Source organism: Centropristis striata, chromosome 16 (assembly GCF_030273125.1).
Source record: "Centropristis striata isolate RG_2023a ecotype Rhode Island chromosome 16, C.striata_1.0, whole genome shotgun sequence".
Lineage (NCBI taxonomy): Eukaryota > Metazoa > Chordata > Actinopteri > Perciformes > Serranidae > Centropristis > Centropristis striata.
Genome location: NC_081532.1, coordinates 20,939,481 through 20,961,884, shown reverse-complemented (window position 1 = coordinate 20,961,884; position 22,404 = coordinate 20,939,481). Strand labels below are relative to the sequence as shown.

Below are 22,404 nucleotides of genomic sequence, written 5' to 3'. Positions count from 1 at the left end.
TTATTTGAAAGGGAAATTATTATCTACATAGTGACTAAGTGAGAAAAAGTGAGATAAAATAATATTAAGATTAAAATATAAAATTTCTTCATAATATTAAATCTAAAATATGCACATATTTGATTAGAGTTGTTAAACTCTTTTAAATACACTTATAACAAAATTAATTTGAAAATGTTTATTCACTGAAAACATAATATAAAAGCTGAAAGAAGACAACATTGTAGTTAGCGCACTCTGTTTGTGCATTACTATTAGAAGCTTTTACAGCAATGCAAAACCAGAGTGCAGTAACTACATTTTTGGGGTCAAAGGTCAAATAAATTGTCATGTGTTTTTAGCATAAAAATTGCATCATCAATATAGTAGAAATAAGTGTCATATCACTTACCGACCTATAACCCATTTGGCTGGCCAGTTAGAACAAGTTAAAAAACTTTAAAGCAGTTTTACCTTTTGCGTAGTTACTGCAGTTAGGCTTTGTAGGGCAGTATTGTTAATGCCACTACAGTGCTGTTAGTCATTCCTTAGCTTCAATGATGGTGTAGAAGATGCCTAGAGAGCACATGTAGATGACCGAGAAACACAGACCAATCAGAGCAGACTGGGGGTTTTTCAGGAGGGTTTAAAGAGAACAGTGCCAAAATTAGTGTTTCAGACAGAGGGTGAATACAGGTATATTCAGACAGACAGTAAGAGATTTTTTTTCCTGTGGGCACCAGCACAAAGAAAGATTTACAGCATGTAGGCCACCCTAAGCATACTTTATCACCTTTTCTCTACTGGATTGGCACCGTTTTCTCCACCTGAAGAAGATCACTTTTTCTCTACAAGAAGGGGCTCTCCAGAAGGCACTTTATGTTTTGCTCCATAGAAAAGGCACTCTATAGGGCTCCTTATCATGTTTTATTTACCAGCGGGGTATCCAACAGGGCAGGTGCATCTGCTGGTACTAAAGTTTGTTTTCTAGGCACCATACATGTCTTATGTATCCATATCATGCTGCCAACATAGATAAAAAATAATTAAGTTAGAAATAATGACTTGATCTTAAATGTATTTTTCACTGCAGCTCCCCACATCCTCTTCACTTCCCTGAAACAGTGACTGGCCAACATGCTATTATGACTTCACCGTTTCAGTTCTCTCACTGTCTTCATACAGCCGGTAGAGAAGCAGAAGCTAGATAGCAACCGTCCTTGAAAGAGTTTTATTTTCTGAGAAGCCAAAGCAAAGTGATATGTTTCCAGCACCTCAGAGTCGTTGACTTATTAATAAGCAACAAACTGCAGGCTTGTGTTTTGGACTCCGTAGAGGCATTGTGGGACATATTCTGAACTGATAGGGGATAAATGTTGCTCTTTAAGCTTGAAGTGTTCAGGAATGATGGCTGAAACAACAAAAGCAGTGTGGTCATTTACCAGAGGCTTCAGCACCATGGTTTTGAAATTCCTGTTTGGAAAAGAACAAGAGATGGTTGTTCAGCCGAGCGATAAAAACTTTGGAGTGTCCTTCACCTTTCTCTCTCCGTCCTCTAGCCCTTCCTCTTTTTTATTTGCTCCCCCCTCCCTCTCTCCACCAGCAAACAAACACCTATGTCTGAACTCGGGTTTCTCCTTACATTTCAGGAGGACGGGAGGAGATGGGTGGAGTAGCTGGAGGAGGGCCTTAAGTGGTCACACTCTGGCGGTCAACTAAAGGAGAACTCTTCTCTCGATCACCTGACCGCACTCCAGTGCCATTAAAGTTTCACGGCCACGCTGCAGGAATGTGGATAGTGCTCCGTCAGGCCTCTTTAGCTTTGGATTATGAAGTAGAGACAGAGGGAAAGGAGGAAAGATGGAGATCTTGAAAAACAAAAAACATGTTTATAAAGAAGAAGCTGAGAGGAGAGGGAGGAATGAGAGGCATGCTCACAGAGCAAAGGTCTTCATCTGAGTCTAGCTTCGGAGCAGATAAGATGAGCCGGACAATGTAGCCATTGTCATGTGATCAGGGTGGGATGCAATTCCCACACAGATCAAGAGTGGGTGCACGGGGGGGGGGTAAGAACAGGTGAATTCCAGCAGTCAGTCCTTCAGAGAGAGACACCCTTTGATGGCAAATCCCCAACACCAGGTGAAGGAGGCCTGGCTCACCTGCTTTTAAATTATTCACCCCCCTCAGTTAATTATTAAAGTATTATTTGTCTAGTGCTCACATCCTCCATTGTGTGGAGAGAACAATTTACTGTTGCAACTTTTGTGACAAGCTGATGGCAACAATGGTTTTACCAGCAGGGCTAATGTGAGCTCATAAATTAAGTTCTCTGGTGTGCCATCAACTGAAGTGAGGATGATTTCTAGGTGTTTTAAGACAATTCTGAATTGCTGAGGTTTTCACAAAAGTTAAATTACCTTGTTTTAATTTGCATCTCCTCTCAAACAAAAAAATATGTAAACATTGCTCATCTGGCTGGACACAAGATGTTTCCTATACATCATGGAAAAGTAAGGTGTGTGCACTGGAAGCTCAGATTACAACCCAAAAAGGAGTGACTTCATTCTCTGGTCAGGATGCATTACTCCATCTTTACCACAACAAATGTTTTCCATCCCTACACTGGCATCCCTTCCATTTCAAGATCCAGTTCAAAATTTTGCATTTTGCTTGTTTTTGAAAGCCTCAGTGGCATGGCATCTTATCTGTCTGAGCTTACAGCATCACCCCAGCCAGAGTGGCTCAAAAACAGATGATAGCCTTTCAGTGGCAGCCTCTAAGCTTTAATGTAAGAGCTGCTCAGACGGTTCATTTAAAAGACCCATTTCTCTCTGGCTTTTGACTCCAGTTGAGCAGGGCTATGTTTTAAGCATGCAAGCACAGTTCTATTTTAGTTCATATTTGCTTTCTGCTACATTTATACAGCACTTTGTTAACCGAGGTTTTAAGTGTGCTACAGAAATAAGCTTTGACTTAGTGTTCTGATTAACATGCACAGCACCCATACAGAACTCTATGGGAAACTCTGCAGTTATGGTCAAATTGGCAAGTGAAGCAGCAAGCCACATGAGTTTTAAGAGTGTATTTTTAAAGTGCAAATTAGCAATTTGAAGCCATCAAGTGACCTTGCTTTTATATGGCATAATGGATGCAGGTGTACACCTTGGTGACAGAGTAAAAACACTAGTACTAGGCTCTGAAAAGTGCTTTTCAGTTCCACAAATTAGAACCTTTAGCTTATTCAAATCTGAACGAATGGGAAAGCGTGGCTTTCCAAATTATGCAGCACCAGAAAGCTATGACTAGACAGTATACTAGTTGAAATTCTTTGTGTAGGGAAACTCCAATTCTAGTAGTTGGCAGTGAGGCATTTATATTACACCAGATAGTTTAAAGCTGAGCTGGATAATCTCAGGTACAACTAGAGTTTAAATTGACCTACCAGTTACTTGTAGCTCTACATTAGGCACGCTTTTAAAATCTCTTAGTTTAGCAGAACAATTAAAGATCCACAAATATTAAATGCACAACATGTGGAAAAACAACCAGTCCATGTGATCACTTACAATTTAAAGCTTTATTTGACTTACAAAATTAAAGATTTAAAATCACATTTACACACAATTTCAATTTTCATAATACAAAATTTTCTTGATGGGTTTACAATCACTTTGCAGCCTGTGGAGCCTGGTATCAAGAATCAGAACTTGAATCATGTGCTGTTTGACGAGAACACAAAGCTCACTCTGATGGAAAAGTCCCAAAAAATCTGATAGACAACATGGAATTTGAGAGAAAAGTGGCCCACCTGAATAAAGAGCTGGCCGCGTCTCATGAAGCAGATGTATGAGAGTTATGGGGTATGAGAGTTATACTTGCCGCAAACTGTCTCCCACAGAAGACAACGGCCCAAACCAAGAGGCCGGTGTTTTCCCGGACAAGAGGAACCTTCGTAGTCCTTGCAAAACCAGCAAGACATAACGTCGAGCAGCAGGGCGCGTCCCCGGTTGGTGCGTAAAAGAGCGCGCTCCTTTCAAAGCCAATTCCAGAAAGAGTGAAGACAGAAGAGGATTTGGTAAAATCCAGGATTTTTGGGAGAGAAGGGACCTTTATAGAATTGCTCTTGCGTGCCCAGTCCAGTCGTCTTGGCAGTGTGCGAAGAGCCAGCAGTCCGGTCATTAGGACCAACCCAGCAGGAGAGAGACTGCAGCCGCCAGCGGGAGCAGCAGCGCGGAGACGTCGGTCCTCCCGCAGCCGCCTTTCATGCTGCCAGTCATGTTCCCGGTGACCGTCATGTTCCCGGTCATGTTGTAGCTGGACATTGTGGTCGAATCGCTCATTGTGGTCAAATCGCTCATTGGCGCCTTTGTGGTGCCGCCCGTAGTCTGCAAAATAAAAAACAAATCATCTCCTGTTCTCTTTAAGGGTACATGTTGAGGGACAGGGCAGCAGCTACTCATTAGGGCAGAACGAGCGACACTTGTTTCTTTGGACACATGCATAAACGAGTGCCAGAAATGCAAATATTTACCAGTAAAAGTTTATTTTTTTAAAGTCTGAGTAAATTAAAGGTTTAAATTCACAGTTAGTTATCCTAAAGCTCTCCAAAAACGTTGATTTTTAATTATTTTTGTCTTTAGTTTGAGTTTTATTCAGTTAAACACTAAACTCTCCATTTGGAGATTTCTGGGCGTGAGCGTCCTGGAAATTTGGAAGGACCACATTTTAACCTTTAAGTTAGATATTCTCTTTTTCTAAATACACAGCCTATATATAAGGGTTCGTTTAAGTTAGAATTTCGGTTGAGAATTAGACTATTGCGACTAATTTTCACCGTAAACGTGTAACTGGAAGTTAAGACACCACCTGTAACTTGTCAGGAAGCCACAGAAGAAATAAAATCCGTAGCTCAAAACTCGTACATTTCAGTGCTCAAACAGATCAACCCATGCAAACTAGAGTTAACATTCTGTTTAAGTAAAGACAATAAATAAGGGACAAAATTAACCTGTGTTGAGATGAGATGGAGATGGAGAGCCAGCAGAAGAGCTCCAAGGTAAGCTACACACATCTTAGTCATCTTGCTGTGAATAAAGGCTCGCTGTTCCGCTCAAGTCCTCAAGTCAGCCAAAGGATGAATGAATGAGCAGGAGAGATGCAGCCGTGCATTTTATACCCCTGGTGACGTCATCAGCCACTCAATACCACCTGCTGCAGCCTGTGTCATGCTGCCTTCAGGTGCTGTCCGACTGTAATTTAGGAAGTCCAGTTACTCTCTGACTGTTTTGGAGTTAAAAGTTCGTATGAGTCGCTGATATATAATTGCCTATTAATTAATTAATTTGATAAGTTTTTCATATTTATTTTTTAGTCATTGTTATCGTGACTATGGGATAACACTGAAAACATTATTTTATAATAAAGAAACCAAACTAGACTACTCTGTTTCTAATATTCTGTCTACCCATGTGAGTGTACTGGTTATTATGTAGGCCTATGGAGGCACTATCAATTTAAAGGCAGTGAACACTCGTAAGCACACAAAACAAAAGTTAATCTGTAAGCTCTTGAAGAATTAGACAGCCCGATGGCTGTTGGAAAAGTTAGCTTTGTTAAATATAATAGTAATAATATGTAATATGTAATATGTAATATAATAATAATAATAATAATAATAATAATAATAATAATAATAATAATAATAACTATGAACACAATTTTGGCAACAACTTTAAAAAGAAAACAGCTCCTGATTTCTGTATATTTTTTTTACATATGTTTTTCTAATGTTCTCTCCACCCACACATAATTGTGTGTTTTTGGAGCAGGTAGTGTCAATTAGAGTTACTATGACCATTAAAACCAATATTTATTATTTTTAGGCCCCTGGGGAAGGTGAAAACTCATCCTAAAGTAACACAAAAAAATGATCACATATCACAGAAACTAACTTTACATCCTTTACAGTTTTATTTTATTATTATAATTGTTATTATTATTATTATTATTGTTATAATTATATAATATATTATATAATAGAAGTTGTAGTAGTAGTAGTAGTAGTAGTAGTAGCAGCAGCAGCAGCAGCAGCAGTAGTTGTAGTTGTAGTATAAATACCAGTTGTAATACTTTATAATTGTGGTAGTATCAGTACTATTATTATTATTATTATTACTATTATTATTATTATTATTATTATTATTATTAACAATAATAATAATAATAATAATAATACTAACTATTATTAATATTTTGTTTATTGTAGTTATAATGATTATGTTGAGATGATAATTATTATTATTATTATTATTATTATTATGAATAGTATTAGCAGCAAGTGTACTTCCGGTATAACTTTCAAAATAAAACAACTCAAACACAACTAGGTTTTGTAAATGATCTACCTAATATTTATATATAAGTTAGTATCAATAGCAGATCGACACTATTCATGTTAATATCTCACGCTTTAATGCGCATTTCCCTACAGAATAACGCAGTTCATTACAAGCTGCATCAAATTACTGTTTGAACGCGACTTCATTTTACTTCTTTTGACCCAACTGGTTTTCCGTAGTTGTCCCTTCTTCAATTTCTTCCGGAAGAAACACAGCATTGCACTAAGGGCGGAATATCACAACACGATAGTTGCACAGTTGCAACTCAGCAGCCAACTTTATTTTTTGTGGTTTTGTGTGACAACAGAGCTAGCTCGCCTCTCCATGCTGCTGTGCCGGGTTTCGGCAGTAAGCCAGACGGTAGCGCGATGGGGACGGAGGTCACACCGGGGAGGCGGCCTCCTCCACCGTGCTCTCTCCTTCAGCGCCAGCCGCTGTCATGGTGTCAGTTCAGAGGAGGGCAGCGCAGCTCAGCCCACTAAGGCCAACTCTGCTCAGGGACTGTACCGAGACACAGTGCTCCTTCCACGGAGTGAGTTTCCACTGAAACTGACTGGACAGAAGCTGCTGGACCGAGAACTCCAGATACAGCAGGTACAACGGCCGACACTCTACACAAAAACATGCCAAGTTAATGTTCTCCTGCCTGTTGACAGCTGGAGTCATTTTAGCACATGCTATAAAATATATTTTACATATCTTAAGGGTTCATTCTTCAGTTCGGCATGCATCAGATGCATGGGAAGGCAGTTCAATCCCTCTCTCCCTTCATTCTAATGCAGAAAGTTACTTTTCAGGATTATGCGGACTGTACAATAGGTCTCAGCTAAAGTATTGACTTAGGTTTGGTAACATACTAAATTACTTTGGTAACATACTACGTGACTTATCACCCTGTAGGTGTGTGTAAGTACTTAACACTCAAATCCGAGTATACTTATCTTGATGGTAAAACACTGGCACAGATGGTTCCATATTAACGAAAATATGTTTTTGCAGGAGTGTGGATTTGCAGATTTGTACTCTTGGCAAAGAGAGAGGAAGGCCAAGAAGGAGTTCTGCCTCCATGATGGACCACCATATGCAAATGGAGACCCTCATGTGGGACATGCACTCAACAAGGTGATCAGTTAACAGTGGGATTGTCATGTTTAAGTTATTTCCTATGGTGCACTCTGGCAAATAATAATCATTGACTACCAAAATATTCACCCAGTTCACTGTGTCTTGTTTGGTCCAGATCCTTAAAGATATCCGTAACCGTTTTGAGATGCTGAGGGGGCGGCAGGTCCACTACATCCCAGGATGGGACTGCCATGGACTACCCATAGAGCTGAAGGCTCTGGGGGAGCTGGGGACCAGTGGCCTCAGTCCCCTAGAGATCAGACAGAAAGGTAAACGGACTAAAAGATGGACGAACATTTATAAATCTATTGTTAGAATTGCAGCTGCCATAATGTTTTCATCCCATCCAGCGCGCAAGTTTGCAGAGGGGGCCATAGCTCGTCAGAAGGCTGCTTTCCAGCGCTGGGGGGTGATGGCTGACTGGGACCAGTGCTACTACACGTATGATGGAGCCTATGAAGCTGCTCAGCTTAAAGTCTTCCAGGAGATGCACAGCAAGGTGGGCACTTAGAACAGTTTTCTTCCCTGAATGGTCTCTGTTCAGACTGACAAGGCTCTATAACTATTAACCTAAACTGTAACATTGGTAGTTATTGTAAGAAAGTACAAGAGCAGTAAACACATGAATGGGATAGAAATAGATTTTTCTCAGTGGCTGTACAGTTAAGTCTATTTTTTTAGAATATTTTTTGTTTGGTGTTTTTCAGGAGTTAATCTACCAGGATTTCAAACCAGTCTTGTGGTCTCCTTCATCAAGGTATTGAGTTCGTATGCCTCAGTATTTTTGATCCATTCTATTCCAGAGCAACATATGATAACTGATCAACAGGTCTCTCTTGAGAAATACCTGTATGAATAAAAGTTAAATAAAAATAACAGATTTTTCCCCTGTAGTCTACTTTAATCCCATCTCTGTGCCCCGATAGAACGGCTCTAGCAGAGGCAGAATTGGAGTACAACCCTGAGCATGTGAGCAGAGCAATCTATGCCACGTTCCCCTTGAGCACACTGCCACCTGAGATTGCCTCAGAAGGTAATGCACACACACATTCAGTTTTTTTAAAATATTATATTTTTGACCGGGGCAGAAATCTCTAAACAGTGTATGTGTGCAGCAGGTTTGCAAAGTATTTCTGTGTTGGTGTGGACCACCCAGCCTTGGACCATTCCTGCCAACCAGGCTGTCTGCTACATGCCCAACGCCCAGTAAGTACCAACAGCACAACATTACATTTATACAGAGCTGGTTCTAGGACACCTCAGACTCTCTGCAGACAGCTGCCCTTCTGCTCCTTTTCATCAGTTTGATAGGCTCACCTGTCCTTTATAGAGCTGCAACTAAAGACTATTTTCATTGTTCATTATTCTCCTGGTTATTTGCTAAGTTGATTGATTTAATTGTTGGGGCTGTAAACATTTGAAAAGAATGAAAATTGTCACCAACCAACAAGTCCAAACCCAAAGATATTCAATCTTTTATCCTTCAAGACAAAGAAAACCAGCAAATATTCACATTTCACACAAGAATTTTTTCAGTAAATTAAAATACTTAAGCAAGTTATTAATTATGTGAATATTTTGTGTGACTAATCATTTTTGCATTTAGCATTTTGATGCTAAAACATGCATACTTTGAACAAAATGCGAATGTTTACATAGATAAGGAACACTACTCGGAAGCTTTTGAATGAAATAGAAACCTTAAAAAAACAATAATTGTTTCCTGTTTGCAGGTACTCTGTGGTGAAGAGGGCAGACAACTCTCAGCTGCTGTTGGTGGCAAGTGAGCGCACAGCCAGCGTGGCAGCACTGCTGGGCACAGAGCTGGAGATTGTAGGCACCTTCACAGGTAGTGCACACACACACACACACACACACACACACACACACACACAAACCTAACCATACTAATGTTCCCTGACCTTCTGTTCCAAGGCTCAAAACTTGAGGGTGGGATCTGCAAACATCCAACAATTCCTGAGAAGGAAGTGCCACTATTGCCGGCAAATCATGTTACTATGGTAAAAGGAACAGGATTGGTCCACACAGCTCCAGCTCATGGCATGGAGGATTACAGCGTGGCTTCACATTTTAATCTGGTGGTGGTACGTTCAGAAGCTTGTTGTTTGTGCAAGATGATGATGAACAGTTGTGATGATTTATTCATAGTTTTAGTCTTATATAAAGGCAAAAAAGTGACTGTTTTGACATGCTTTGTGACTGTGTATTTTCTTTCTTCTACCATAGGAGTGTATGGTGGATGAGGACGGCAAGTTCACTGAGCTGGCCGGCCCTGAGCTGCAGAGTCTGTCTGTAATGACAGAAGGCACTGATAAAGGTACAGCATAATATATGAAAAGAGTAAATCTGGATGTCTGAGTACATGAGTGGTTTTTCATATCTGTGTCTTTTCTTAGTGATTTCTATGCTGAAGGAGTGTGGGGCTCTGGTGAAGGAGGAGCAGTGCATCCACAGTTACCCGTACGACTGGAGGACGAAGCAGCCTGTCATCATCAGGCCCAGTAAACAGTGGTTTATCAACACAGCGTCACTTAAAGACAAGGCCAAGGTAAAGCTGGAACATGTATTAGGATCAGAATACAGTTTTGAGCTCCTGTTTTTTTGTTTGCTGGGAAAAAATATATAGTTTTGTTTTTGGTGCACGTACAGAGATACATTGTGTTCTTCCAGGAAGGGAATCGCTTCACGTTTGTGTGTATGTGTGTTTTTATCCAGGAGGCACTGCAGAAGGTGCGTGTTTTGCCAGAGTCAGCAAGGAGCAGCCTGTTGACCATGCTGGACGGACGGACGTACTGGTGCATCTCCAGACAGAGGAGCTGGGGCGTCCCAATCCCAGTCTTCTACCACAAAGAGACTGGAGAAGCTCTCATCAACAAGTAAGCTGATATACAACAAATATGCAGACAAACTGGCTTGTACACATGCTTGGTTATACACAAATACTACATGCACACATTTTCAGAGTTACTGCAGACAAAAGCAACACTTTTGGGTATTTTGTTTTTACTTCATTTTTGCATTTAAGCTTTCATTTCATACCCTTTGTTTTGGTATAATATTATTATTTACTGCTAAACATTCCTCCTGTCTCTGCAGACATACAGTGTCCCATGTAGCAGCGCTCTTCAAAGAAAAGGGCAGCAGTTGTTGGTGGGAGCTTCCTATTGAGACTTTGCTGCCAGAACAAGTGCTCAAGAAGGTGAGTGTGTATGTGTGGTAGTGTGTATGTGAGAGTGAGATGAAGTTGTTGGGGGTAATTCTTCTCTAATTGAATGAATATTTTAATTTTTAATCAATTTTCAGATATTTTTGGTAAGAGTTGACACTAACTAGTTAATGCATGGCATTAATCAAGGTAAATATAAAAAAATATTGTCCAGCTTTAAAGAAAAGGTAAAAAAAGAAAAGCCCAAAATTGCCCAAAAATGCCAATTATAGTCTGTTAATACATATAGCTTATCCAAAAATGGCAAAAACACTCCATGTTATAGAATTTATTTCATATTTTATTATACTCTGCATGATGTCTTGGGTATGTCTAGTGAGTGTTTGTTCTGCCAAATGACAAAAACAAATGCCCATCACACAAAAAAGTATAAACAGTATGGAACTAGAGCTGTAGCAAATACCAGTTTTTAGGCCCTGGAGCATCGTTATTTATCAGCAGCAAATATTCAAATATTTGGCTAAGCCAGGGTGGGGTCTTAGCCAAACATGACAATTGTACATTCTCGGCATAGCACTCCAGTTAGCTTAAGGCTATGGCACTTTGCACTGCATTACTTAGCCTGGTGCTAAAATGTTTTCCTGTGCTTAAACCTAAAATGCATGCCCTTTTTTTCAACCTAACATTGTTGAAACCGAGCAGCTGATTGTGTTCTTCTCCATCAGAGTAAAGCAGGTCCAGTGACTGACTACGTTCGTGGGGAAGACGTCCTGGACATCTGGTTTGACAGCGGAGCTTCATGGGCTGCTGTTCTCGAAGGTACATCTGAAATGTCTTCAATCTGTCCTGTTATACAGAATATACCAACAGACTACAAATAGATTGAGTTTTTTGTGGAATTGGCATCTGAACCGTAACACTTTTTGAAACAAATTTTTTCTGAGTTCTTAGTTTTTTTAAGGTATAAAATTATCATTAATTTACAACCCCAGTTCCCCAAAAGTTGGGATGCTGTGAAAAAAGCAAAAAAAAAACAGAATGAAATTTGTAATTCCTTTCAACCAACATGAGAGAAATTGTAATTGTAACAATTGAATACCATATAAAGACAAGCTATCGAATGCTCAAACTGAGAAACTTTTGTTTTGTAAATATATATACAGTCATTCTGAATTCTGTTTTTATTTGAGTTACATATCATCCCAACTTTTTCAGAATCAGGCTTGTAGTTATAATTTTCACTCTCTTTTTGTGTTTATTTTTCCATCCTTGAATACATTCATATTTCAATTGTTGGTTAAATAAAAAAAATATTTTAATATTTACAAATTATGTTGAAAAGTTGACTACCATAAGCTGAATCGATATGCCACATAAAACCATGCTTATAGTTGTGATTTCACTTTTTCCATTGCTGGAACTTCTGATGCTGAAGCCTTCGTGCCTGTGTTCTTCCTACTGATAGTTTTTATTTTTATTTAACCTTTATTTAACCAGGGAATATCCCATTGCGATTAAGAACCTCTTTTTCAAGGGAGCTCTGGCCAAGAGGAAGCACACACAAAATACATATTTACATACGACACAGACCTCACGTGTTATGAGAAACAAGTGCATGTTGTGGAACTGGCCTCAATAACTCTCATTTTAAAGAAATGAAAAACCTGTGGTTCATATTTGATCAGGTGGATACTTCCATCCAATTTGTTTTGCTTCTGTTTATTCCATGGAAAATGTGGTTATGCCTCTGTGCCAGAGACAGCAGTGTATTCATAAGGAGAAGGAAGTTGATATTATGTTTCATGAATAGTCACTTCTTTCGCTCTCTGACACTCATCCTGATTGTTTTCAGAGTAGCAGCAGTTAATTCTCCAGCTCACTTCAATGACTGCCAGCTTTCAAAACACCTTTAATTAACTCTCCTCTCATTACTTTTATTGTAGATTAAGCTACTTAACACTTGCTTTACACAGTCATCTGATTAAATTGCTCAGTAAAGCGTATTTTAAGCGAAAGCAGCAGTTTGCTGACCACAAACAGGGATTAGAAGGCAGTGCAGCCTCAGCATACCAGGGTGCAAGCTGTCTGCAGCTCAGCATTAGTAAAACATCATGAGAAAATAAGTGAACATGTTTATATTACAGATACACTGCCAGAGATCCACACTGTAACCTAATCTAGCAGTAAGACCTGGGGCAAAGCAGCGCAATGTGGTTAAGTAGCAAATATATTTGCCCATCTGTGTCCATGGGTGTGCAACAAAAACCGGTCTAAAGTCAATGGTGCAGTATTTTGGTTTGTGGTTTTATCTGTTAGGGTTGGGTTATAAAAACATATTTAAACAACATTCAGATATAGGGGATAGGTTAGGTGTGGGTGCTATAATACATAATCAATGAGGAAATGATTAACTACAAAATGAATATAAATATAAATATATCATATTTGTCTCTGTGCAATTTCTGTTAACAGAGCCTGAGAGTCTATTTTATTTGTTTTGATTGTAGTTTATTTATTTATGTTTTATTTATCTAGTATTTTTTTTTTAAATGTCCACATTTCAATTCCAATGTTTAATATTCTTGAGATTTAAAAATTCATTGCTGTGGAAAGGATGTACTCCACAATATTATCGTTTATCGTGATAGTTTCTGGGAAAGTATATCTAAAAATATATCAGATAAAAATCTGTTATCGTGACAGGCCTTGGCATTGGTGAATAAGATGCAGTTAGGAGGACAAATCTGTGAAGCTTTTATAAAAGAAATAAAAAAGAAGCCACAGGAAGCCTTGTTCTGGGATTCCTGTTAAGACACAGGTACCTCTCAGGCTTTTATTCTACTGAACTACCTGTTGCTTCAAGTACTCGTTGTTTCAAGTCTAACAAGGCTTAGCTCCATCAGCCAAACAGTTTTCCAGCACTACCTGGGCTGAATTAATGCTTTTTGGGTGTTGTTTATTGATTATGTGCTCCATAGTAGCGTTTTTAAGGTTTTATTCACAGATGTTGTAATTTTAATGGTCCAAAATTATGCAAAATTGCTATATTTGGGGATGCACCCAAGTCTTCTGGGAAACCAAGGGAAAACACTGATTATGAATCAGAATACAACACCAACTGACTTGCTAAGGTGGACCTGTTGACTGTCACTGTCTGGTTTTCTTGTCCTTTCCAGAGGAGATGGAGGGAGACACTGAGGAGCCTGAGTCACGTCTCAGCTGGCTCCCTGCTCCGCTGCGTAAACCTCTGGTCACAGGTTGTTCAGTCATCCACCTACTGGCCAACACAACTGTCTCTGTCTTCCAGCGTGTCCTCGGCTCTGGCTCAGTTTTGTCTGACTGGCTTTTACTCCTGTGGTCTCAGTGTGTTCTCCAGTGCCTATGTTAGACATTTGTTTCATGTCAGATGAGCATCTTTCATCTATAACACAGCACCTCTTCAGTGCTTAAATACATCCAGAAATTAGGCAAATTCTCTTCCAATTCAATAAATTGTATTCTTTGTAGCACATTTAGGAGTATTTTTGAATACAAACATGGACGTTGGAGATTATAAGGAACTGAGGCAGCATGAAGCTCAACCTTTCACCCTCCTCTCTTTCCCTCTGTGGCAGTTTGTTTCTATTTCCAGGAATGGCCCAAACTCTGCACTTCTCTGTTTGTTTTGTCTGTGGATTGATTGAGGATAAAGTTCTTATGCCTGTGATGCCATGGCTGCAACACCTACCTGTCATATAACATATAACATTAACTTGAGTTAAACTTAGATAATAGCATTGCAATGGTCACTTTAAATTGCACACATGATGAACTGTTGTATTTTCCCAACTAACGCTGGCTGGTCTCTCTTGTCCTTTCAAGACATTTCTCTCCTCTGGGACAGTCTTCACACACACTAACCGTTTTGTTACCTAATTATTTTTAGCATAGAAATAACTGATTTATCATCTTTTTTCATTTATCACTGCAACCCGCCCTCCTCCTCCTCTCCTCCAGAGTCCGACTCCAGGGCAGATGCTTATGTGGAAGGGAAGGACCAGATTGGAGGCTGGTTTCAGTCCTCGCTGCTCACCAGCATAGCCGTCAGGAACAAGGCACCTTATAAGTGAGTGCACAATTAAAATTAGGGGCTTTTTCCTTTAAGCAAAATATATGGCAGAAATAAAAAAATCCACACAAATACCAGTTAACTTATTGTACTTTTTTAACTTTTATCTGTGTTGACAAAAATATTTCAGTCTAGAAATGTCATTTTTTTTTAAACAATTTTAGTGTTTTTTTCAATAGAAAAACAACAAAACTAAACTAGCCTAAAGGAAATAAATACAATATTCTCATTTTGCTAATATATTGTTTTGTGTGTGTGTGTGTGTGTGTGTGTGTGTGTGTGTGTAGGTCTCTGGTTGTCCATGGCTTTGCTGTGAGTGAGAAAGGAGAAAAGATGTCCAAGTCTCTGGGAAACGTTATGGATCCAGATGAGGTCATTAATGGAGGGAAGGTGAGTTCAGGGGAGATATGCTGAAAAGTCCCCTACTAGGGGTGTGACGATTTGGTTCAGACCTCGATCTTTGGCCACGGTTCAGTTCATACCTTGTTAATTTTGTTGTTGTTGTGAATAGGAATAAACAAGGAAAACATGTTTTGGGTTTTATCAAATCAAATACAAGAACACTGAGCTAGATTAACAAACCTTTTTTTTACATAAATATAAATAAATATAATATCACTAAATGAAGAGGATCAATGTACACATTTCTGACAGTAGACTTTGTCCGTTTGTAACACAAACCGTCCAGAAAATCTAAGACAAATTAACTTGTCACATTGTCTCTGACCAAGGCACATTCATTCCTCTGTAGAATGAACAGACAGACAGATGTTATCAATTCCAGCGGAAAATTTCACCTACAAAGCATTGGGGAGTTGAGTTTCATGTGGAAGGGCAGTGTCACTTACTAACATAACTGTATCCCAACTCGGACACCGTTTGGCTAACATTCTATCAAAATTTCACATGAAATACTAATATAAATGATCATGTTATGCTTCCGATTAATTAAATGGTGTTAAACTAACGTCTAACTTCTTATCTTTCGAACCGTATATTGGTTTAACGGTGTACGTTAGGCTCAGGTTTACCAGAGTAGGCAAAAGGACTCTAACGCCGGTGAATTAGCCGTGCGCTAACTGTATCCCAAGTCGGGCACTTGGATCTCCTCGCTGTAAAACAATGGGGGCTGCTGAGTTTTTCGGGGGAAATTGGATGTTTCTGGGTAAGCCAAATAAATAACACCGTTATCAACCATCGTTATCAACACACCCGGACCGCACTTCTGTCCTTCACAATAAAATACAGTTCAGTAAAAACTCAAATTGTAAATGTAAAATTTCATATTGTAATTAGACATGTACATTTTCATGTATGGTACATAAATTAAATTTCACATGTAGTTTGTTAAATATGTATAAATCAATTATACCTACAATGGTGGTGGCGATTACCGTGAAACACCGGAAAGCGCGGCTGCGTGGATTTGTCCGAGTAAGGATACATCAACGAACGGTGTCAGAGTTGGGATACAGTCTCTATACATCCACGGCAGCTGATGGGATGTAAACAATAACAAAGACGCAGCATGTAAACTCTGTTGGCAGATAATATGGACAGAGATTCAGAGCATGTGAACATCTGGGTTACAGATCACACCGCTGCCTTTCTTTTAACCACTCTTCCTAAGGTCTCTGTCTTCCTATACAATCCGAAAGCTGTCGATGGTTGCCTTTGCAGTATATGATAATATAACCACTGCATTTACAAGGCTGCATCATGAGATTCATGGACATTGTGTTGCGGTTTTTAAGTCTTGGTTTCAGAACCGCTACACCTCTTTCCCCTACAAATTATGGGCCTCTGAGAAACTGTCCTGAGGTTTTCATAAGGTTTGGATTCTTTTTTTAAAGTGATCATAAAAAGAACAACAGGTACATCTTTATTGATTTAGGTGACCAGGAGCTGGATTCACATAAGTGTTCCTAAGATAAAACTTAAGAAAATTCTTAAGAACAAAAAAGATGTTCCTAAGAATGTTCTTAATTGCTATTCACTTTTTTTTTCTGAAGAATTGTCATATGTCTAAGGAACTTCTTAGTATTCTCACTTAGGAAGTTCTTAGATGTTTAACTTAAGATCACTAGATCATTAATTAAGGAGTATCAAATACAACATCTGCCTCTGTAATTTACTAAGAGTACATTGTAGTGTAATCTAGGAGTAGGCCTACATGTCACACAGACTGAAAGGCCATTTCAATTATATTTCAACTGCCAGAATAAGCTTTATGTGATGCACTCACAAAAAAACTACTCTGACCAACTTCAATGAACAAAATTTGTTACCACATTGTCTAAGGCTAAACTAAATTTTAAAGAAATCAAACAAATGGCATACAAATGTGTTTAAGTAAATACATATCGAGACTTATCTTTTCACTATAGCTGTTTTAAGACTGCTGGGGGCTTCTCTTAAAGTTGTGAAGAAATCTAAGAACTTTGTTTTCAAGAATCTCATTTGTTATCAAGTTCTATTTTAGAAAAAAAATTAAGAAGAAAGTTAAGAAAACAGCTAAAGAAAAGATAAGAATTTCTTCATGAATACCAAATCTTCTTAAATTTTGTCTTAAGAGCAAAGTTAAGAAAAAAGTGTCACTTAAGAAGCATTTTCTTCTTAAGAATGCTTTGTGTATCCGGCCCCAGATTCATTAACTTTTACAGAAGGTCACTAACTTTTTTTAAAATGAAACGGTGTTTTTACTGTGAATGCGCTCCATTTACTCTTGAAACTTTTTCCAGGACCCCAGTATGCAGGCCTACGGGGCAGATGTGCTGCGTTGGTGGGTGGCAGAGTCAAACGTCTTCTCTGACGTTCAGATTGGACCCACTGCCCTCAACTCAGCCAGAGAGGGCATCAACAAGGTACCCGTGCAGGAAGGACACAGTACACAGGAGTAGTTACTTTCTATGAGTGATACTCACTGCTTTCTCATTCCTGTTTCTCCACCAGTTGAGGAGCATTCTGAAGTTCTTGCTTGGCAACCTTCAGGGCTTCGACCCTCGGGTGCAGGCTGTGGACCCCAGAGAGATGCACTACATTGATCAGTACATGTTGCACCTGCTCCGTGAGTACAGCATCAAGGTGTGTTACGGTGTGTAAGTTGTTCATCTCAGTCCAGACAGTATCCGCTGCAGACTGAAATGATAACACCTGTTGTTTGTCTGCAGGTGACAGACGCCTACAGTGAGTTTGATGCCGGCAGAGTAATCCGTGTCCTCCAGGCCTTCATCACCAGGGAACTCTCCAGCTTTTATTTCAGCATCATCAAAGACAGGTAAAAGTTTATTATGGGCTGAAATATGTGCCACCAGAAACTGAATTTGAATCATTTTATATTTGAATTTGAATTGCTTAACTTGAATAATTGCATTAAAAACTGAATTTGAATCACATATTTTGAATTTGTATTGTTCAATTTAAAAACTGAATCTAATTTGTAATTTAAAATTGAATTTATTAGTTTGGAACTGAACATTCAGTTCTCACAATTCAAATTCAGTTCGCAAAATTCAATTTAAATTTTAGTTTCGGCCAGTCAGCACCTCCGTGTTTTTTTTTGGTAACATTTGTTGCCACCCGGTTGCCATAGCGCCTCTTCGGCCAATTAGCACTTCCGTTCCGTTCCAGCCTCATCCGGTGGCAACCGGGTGGCAACAAATGTTACAAAAAACCTCCATAGGTACTGATTGGCAGAATAGACGTTCTGTGTATCTGCGCTCGATTGCACTGCCTCAACTACCCGCAGAAAATTGAAATTTATTTTTTTGTGTGTGAATTGTGAGAATTGAATGTTCACAATGTTCACCAAACGAATAAATTAAATTTCAAATTACTATTCAGATTCAGATTTTCAATGCAATGATTCATATTGAACAATACAAATTCAAATGATGTATATATGCTATATATACTGTATATAAGAACGACAACTGCTTTAGCTGGGCTTGTATTTTTCCAGTTGGTTGACTTTGCCTCTTCTTACTCTCTTTGTCCTTCTTTCCATCTATTCCTCTATTTCTGCCTCTTTTCATCAGGTTGTACTGTGATCCAGAGGACTCGTTGGGCAGAAGATCATGTCAGACTGTGTTAGAGGAAATTCTGGATGGAGTGACCAGATCCATAGCTCCCATCCTGCCACATCTAGCTGAAGAGGTCTACCTGCACGCACCAGGACATGACCGTATGTGTCTGTTTGTCTCTGTATATATTCTGTTGTGTTTGCTTGCTTGCTGGAGTATTTATGAACTGTACTTGTTTTTGCAGAAGGGGAGACGTTATTTAAAAGCGGCTGGATCAAAAGCAGTTCTGTGTGGCGCCGACCAGGACTGGAGGAGGCGGTAGAGGGGGCCTGTGCCATCAGGGACTCCTTCCTGTCTTCCATTCCAGGCAAAAATGCAGCTCTGTTTGACCTCACGATTGCCATTGAACCTGGTTTGCTGTTTGAGCTCATGGAGGTAAATCAGATCCTGTTGTCTCTGTGCACGGTTTAAGTCAATATAGGAGTCCACAAAACCATTTTTAGCATTTTAAGGGATCAAATATACTATAATATGGTGTTTTTCTGTCACTTTTGGACATATTCTGCTATAATATGTATCAGCACACTATTATAGTGCAATTTTTAGAATTTTTTAGCCTTTTTCTTTTATTTGTACAAAAATCAACATACTGTGTAGTATGGCGGGGGTTTTTTTCTTCAAATTTTCGACATCCTATAATATGGTGTTTTCTGTATTTATTTATTTATCACATTTTATGCTATAATGTATAATAACAGACTATATTAGGGCCATTTTTTAAAGCATTTTACGCATTTTAAAAAATTACCCTTTTTTGACAAAAAATATATATACTATAGTATGGAGTTTTGTTTTTTCTTAAAATTTCAACATTGTATAATATGGTGTTTTTCTGTCAGTTGTAGGCATATTAAAACATAACAAAAAATACTAAAACATACTAAAAAATGGCCCTATTAAAGTGTGACCTTTTTATGACATTTTCGACACAGGTGTAACACTGACACTGGTAATGTAACACATTTACAATAATATTAATGGATCAAAAGTACAAAATATAAAATATTCTGCACCCATGCTTGAAATCCCGGATAAATTACATTCTATAATGTATTTTGTAATTTTATTTAAGTTTTTTATTATCAGCTGATTAAAAGAAACGGTATTAATACAAACTGACACCCCCCTCCACTCCACTCCACTCCCAGTCTCTCCAAGTGGAACCCACCTCCACCTCCTCACAGCTGGCTGAGCTGATGATGGTAGCACGGGTCAACCTGGCCAGTGAGCTGCCCCGCGACCTGCCCCCTGACGCCCTGCTGAGCCACGGCACCTTCCTCATCAACCTGGAAGGTGAGGAGCAACACTAAGCTACTAATGTAATGGTGAAGAGATTATAGACAACCACAACCAGGGAAAAAGTAGAGCTTGTGTCATTTTTTTAAGAGGCGGGATGGACCCTGGATCTTTGTCACAGGAGAGATTTCCACAGGTCAAACAGCTGTAAATAAAACATTGTCGCAGCCCTACCACTGTGCCTGCTGCTTAACAGCCAATTTTTAATCTGTATAATATTGATTTTTTATTCTTTGCTTTGTTTATCACAACAAAAAAAGCACCAAAATGTGCATGAGCATGTTATAAATGCCAGCCATATTTACATATTGTAAAATAGACCTTACTGAAGGAGTTCAGGTAGGCAGGAGCTGTTTTGTTGTGAGAGTCATGGTTTTGAATTTGATGCGGGCAGCAAATGGGAACGTGATAGCACGACTGCCTGCATCAAGAGTTGTGTTTCATGCTCGGTCAGGTTAGGGTGGAATTTTCCTGATGTTGTGCAGAGAAAATCAACACGATCTGGCAATTGAGACCACATGAGCCTTAAAGCTTAAATTGGTCATTAATCATGGCACCCAAATTTCCTGCAGAAGGTGTCGGCACAAGCTCGGGCTGATTCAAGCTAATTTGCAAATATATATACAGGTGCATCTCAATAAATTAGAATATCATAGAAAGTTTATTTATCTCAGTAATTCAATTAAAAAAATGGAAATAATACATTATATAAATCTATTACACACAGAATGAAACATCTCATGTCTTAATTTATTTAATTTCTTCTAATTATAATGATTATGGCTTACATTTAATGAAGACCTTAAATTCAGGGTCTCCAAAAATTTGAATGTCTCATAAGACCAATTTTAAAAAGTATGTTTAATATGGAAATGTTGGCCTCTGAAAAGTATGTCCTTCTATATGCACTCAATACTTGGTTGAGGCTGTTTGACTTGAACTACTGGAAATTGACTTTTCCATCATATTCTAATTTATTGAGATGCACCTGTAGAGGGTAGACTGATAATGCTGGAAACTTCAACTGGGAAATTTCTACTTCCAACTATGACTGGAAAGCCCATATTATTGTGAACAAAGTGTTAATATGTGTATATGTGTCCTGTCAGGTGGTGTTATCCGTGAGGACAGTGCCTACAGTATAGCAGTGGTGCCCACCTCTGCTGCCCGGTGCCCGCGGTGCCGGCGATACACCGCAGACTCAGCAGACTGCCTGTGCCCGCGCTGCCAGACTGTCGTTTCACAGGCTCACTGACGCGCCACACATCAGCAAACATCGCCTTGGCTGTTTCCTTTCCCTGCTTTGGGTGAAGTTCCACTTGAGGGCTGGACAGAGACCAGGTTTTACAATCAGCTGAGAGATGTAAAATTCAACTGAAAATGAGCTCACCCTCATTCAAGAGAGCCTGCAGCTTGGCACAGGGCTGGCACTGGTAAAGAATAGCTTAGTAGCAGATAAGATGACAAAGATGATGTCACTAAATGTGCTTCAGGCTTCACTGTTTTATGCACTTCAATGCTTTCTTAGCAGGTGTGTACTCTAAAACCAAAAAGTTGGCCTTGTTCACTTGATTGTGGCATGAAAGTGTTGGTTCTACATTTGATCCTGTATTGTACAACTATCTGAAACAGCATGAGAGACTGTTCACTGTATGTATGGTTGGAACTGAAGATATTGAGTTGAGTATTTTCAGTCTAGAAGGGATGCCATTCAGTTTTTTTAACTGTGTAAATACATGGAAAAGGTGTTCTTGACAATGAGTGTCACTATGTGACAACAGTTTAGAGTTTATATTGGGTGGGGGGAAGCACTTCTAATCTCTTACCTCTGTATCATAAATCCTGTTCCTTGTAAACTTTCCCATTAAGTTGAAGGTGTATGAAAAACAAATGTCTCTAAATTATAAATAAATGTGAGTTTTATGTCTAATTGTGGAAGTGTTTTTTTTTCTTTCACTTTTTGGATTGACTATAATGTAGTGTTTTCCTGTCAATTTAGGACATATGCTACTATAGTGTGTATCTATAGACTAATAGGGCCGTTTTAAACATTTTTAAAAATTACACTTTTTGACAGAATTCATACTATAAATGACTATTTTGTCCAATTATTGCACATCCTATAATATGGTGTTTTTTCATTCATCATTTATCAGAAATTATACAACTAATTTTTATCAACAGACTATAAAGTAATTTCATGAATTTTTTAGGCAATTTAAAATTTGA

At 38.9% G+C, this 22,404-nt stretch overlaps 1 protein-coding gene and 1 long non-coding RNA gene across 5 annotated transcripts; one reads left to right on the top strand and one right to left on the bottom strand.

Moving 5' to 3' along the window:
- Positions 1 to 3,537: 3,537 nt before the first annotated feature.
- On the bottom strand, positions 3,538 to 5,125 carry LOC131988320 (uncharacterized). Its single transcript, XR_009395871.1, has 2 exons — positions 4,988 to 5,125; positions 3,538 to 4,364 (listed from the first exon to the last, which is right to left on the bottom strand). It is a non-coding gene; the product is annotated as an uncharacterized LOC131988320 (long non-coding RNA).
- A 1,445-nt stretch (positions 5,126 to 6,570) lies between these two features.
- Positions 6,571 to 22,105, top strand: iars2 (isoleucyl-tRNA synthetase 2, mitochondrial). Of its 4 annotated transcripts, none has more exons than XM_059353680.1 (24): positions 6,571 to 6,971; positions 7,377 to 7,499; positions 7,618 to 7,771; positions 7,853 to 8,001; positions 8,210 to 8,259; positions 8,429 to 8,535; positions 8,621 to 8,708; positions 9,236 to 9,351; positions 9,438 to 9,607; positions 9,750 to 9,840; positions 9,920 to 10,071; positions 10,239 to 10,399; positions 10,620 to 10,722; positions 11,415 to 11,508; positions 13,866 to 13,946; positions 14,686 to 14,794; positions 15,085 to 15,187; positions 17,539 to 17,661; positions 17,750 to 17,881; positions 17,968 to 18,074; positions 18,835 to 18,980; positions 19,064 to 19,254; positions 20,028 to 20,172; positions 21,285 to 22,105. In XM_059353680.1, the coding sequence occupies exons 1-24, from the start codon at positions 6,702 to 6,704 to the stop codon at positions 21,428 to 21,430; spliced, it is 3,111 nt and encodes a 1,036-aa protein (XP_059209663.1). In that variant the 5' UTR covers positions 6,571 to 6,701; the 3' UTR covers positions 21,431 to 22,105. The 4 variants fall into 4 exon arrangements, with proteins under 4 accessions (XP_059209663.1, XP_059209662.1, XP_059209665.1 ...); XM_059353679.1 differs by having other exon boundaries at positions 8,618 to 8,708; XM_059353682.1 differs by lacking the exon at positions 13,866 to 13,946.
- Positions 22,106 to 22,404: the final 299 nt, after the last annotated feature.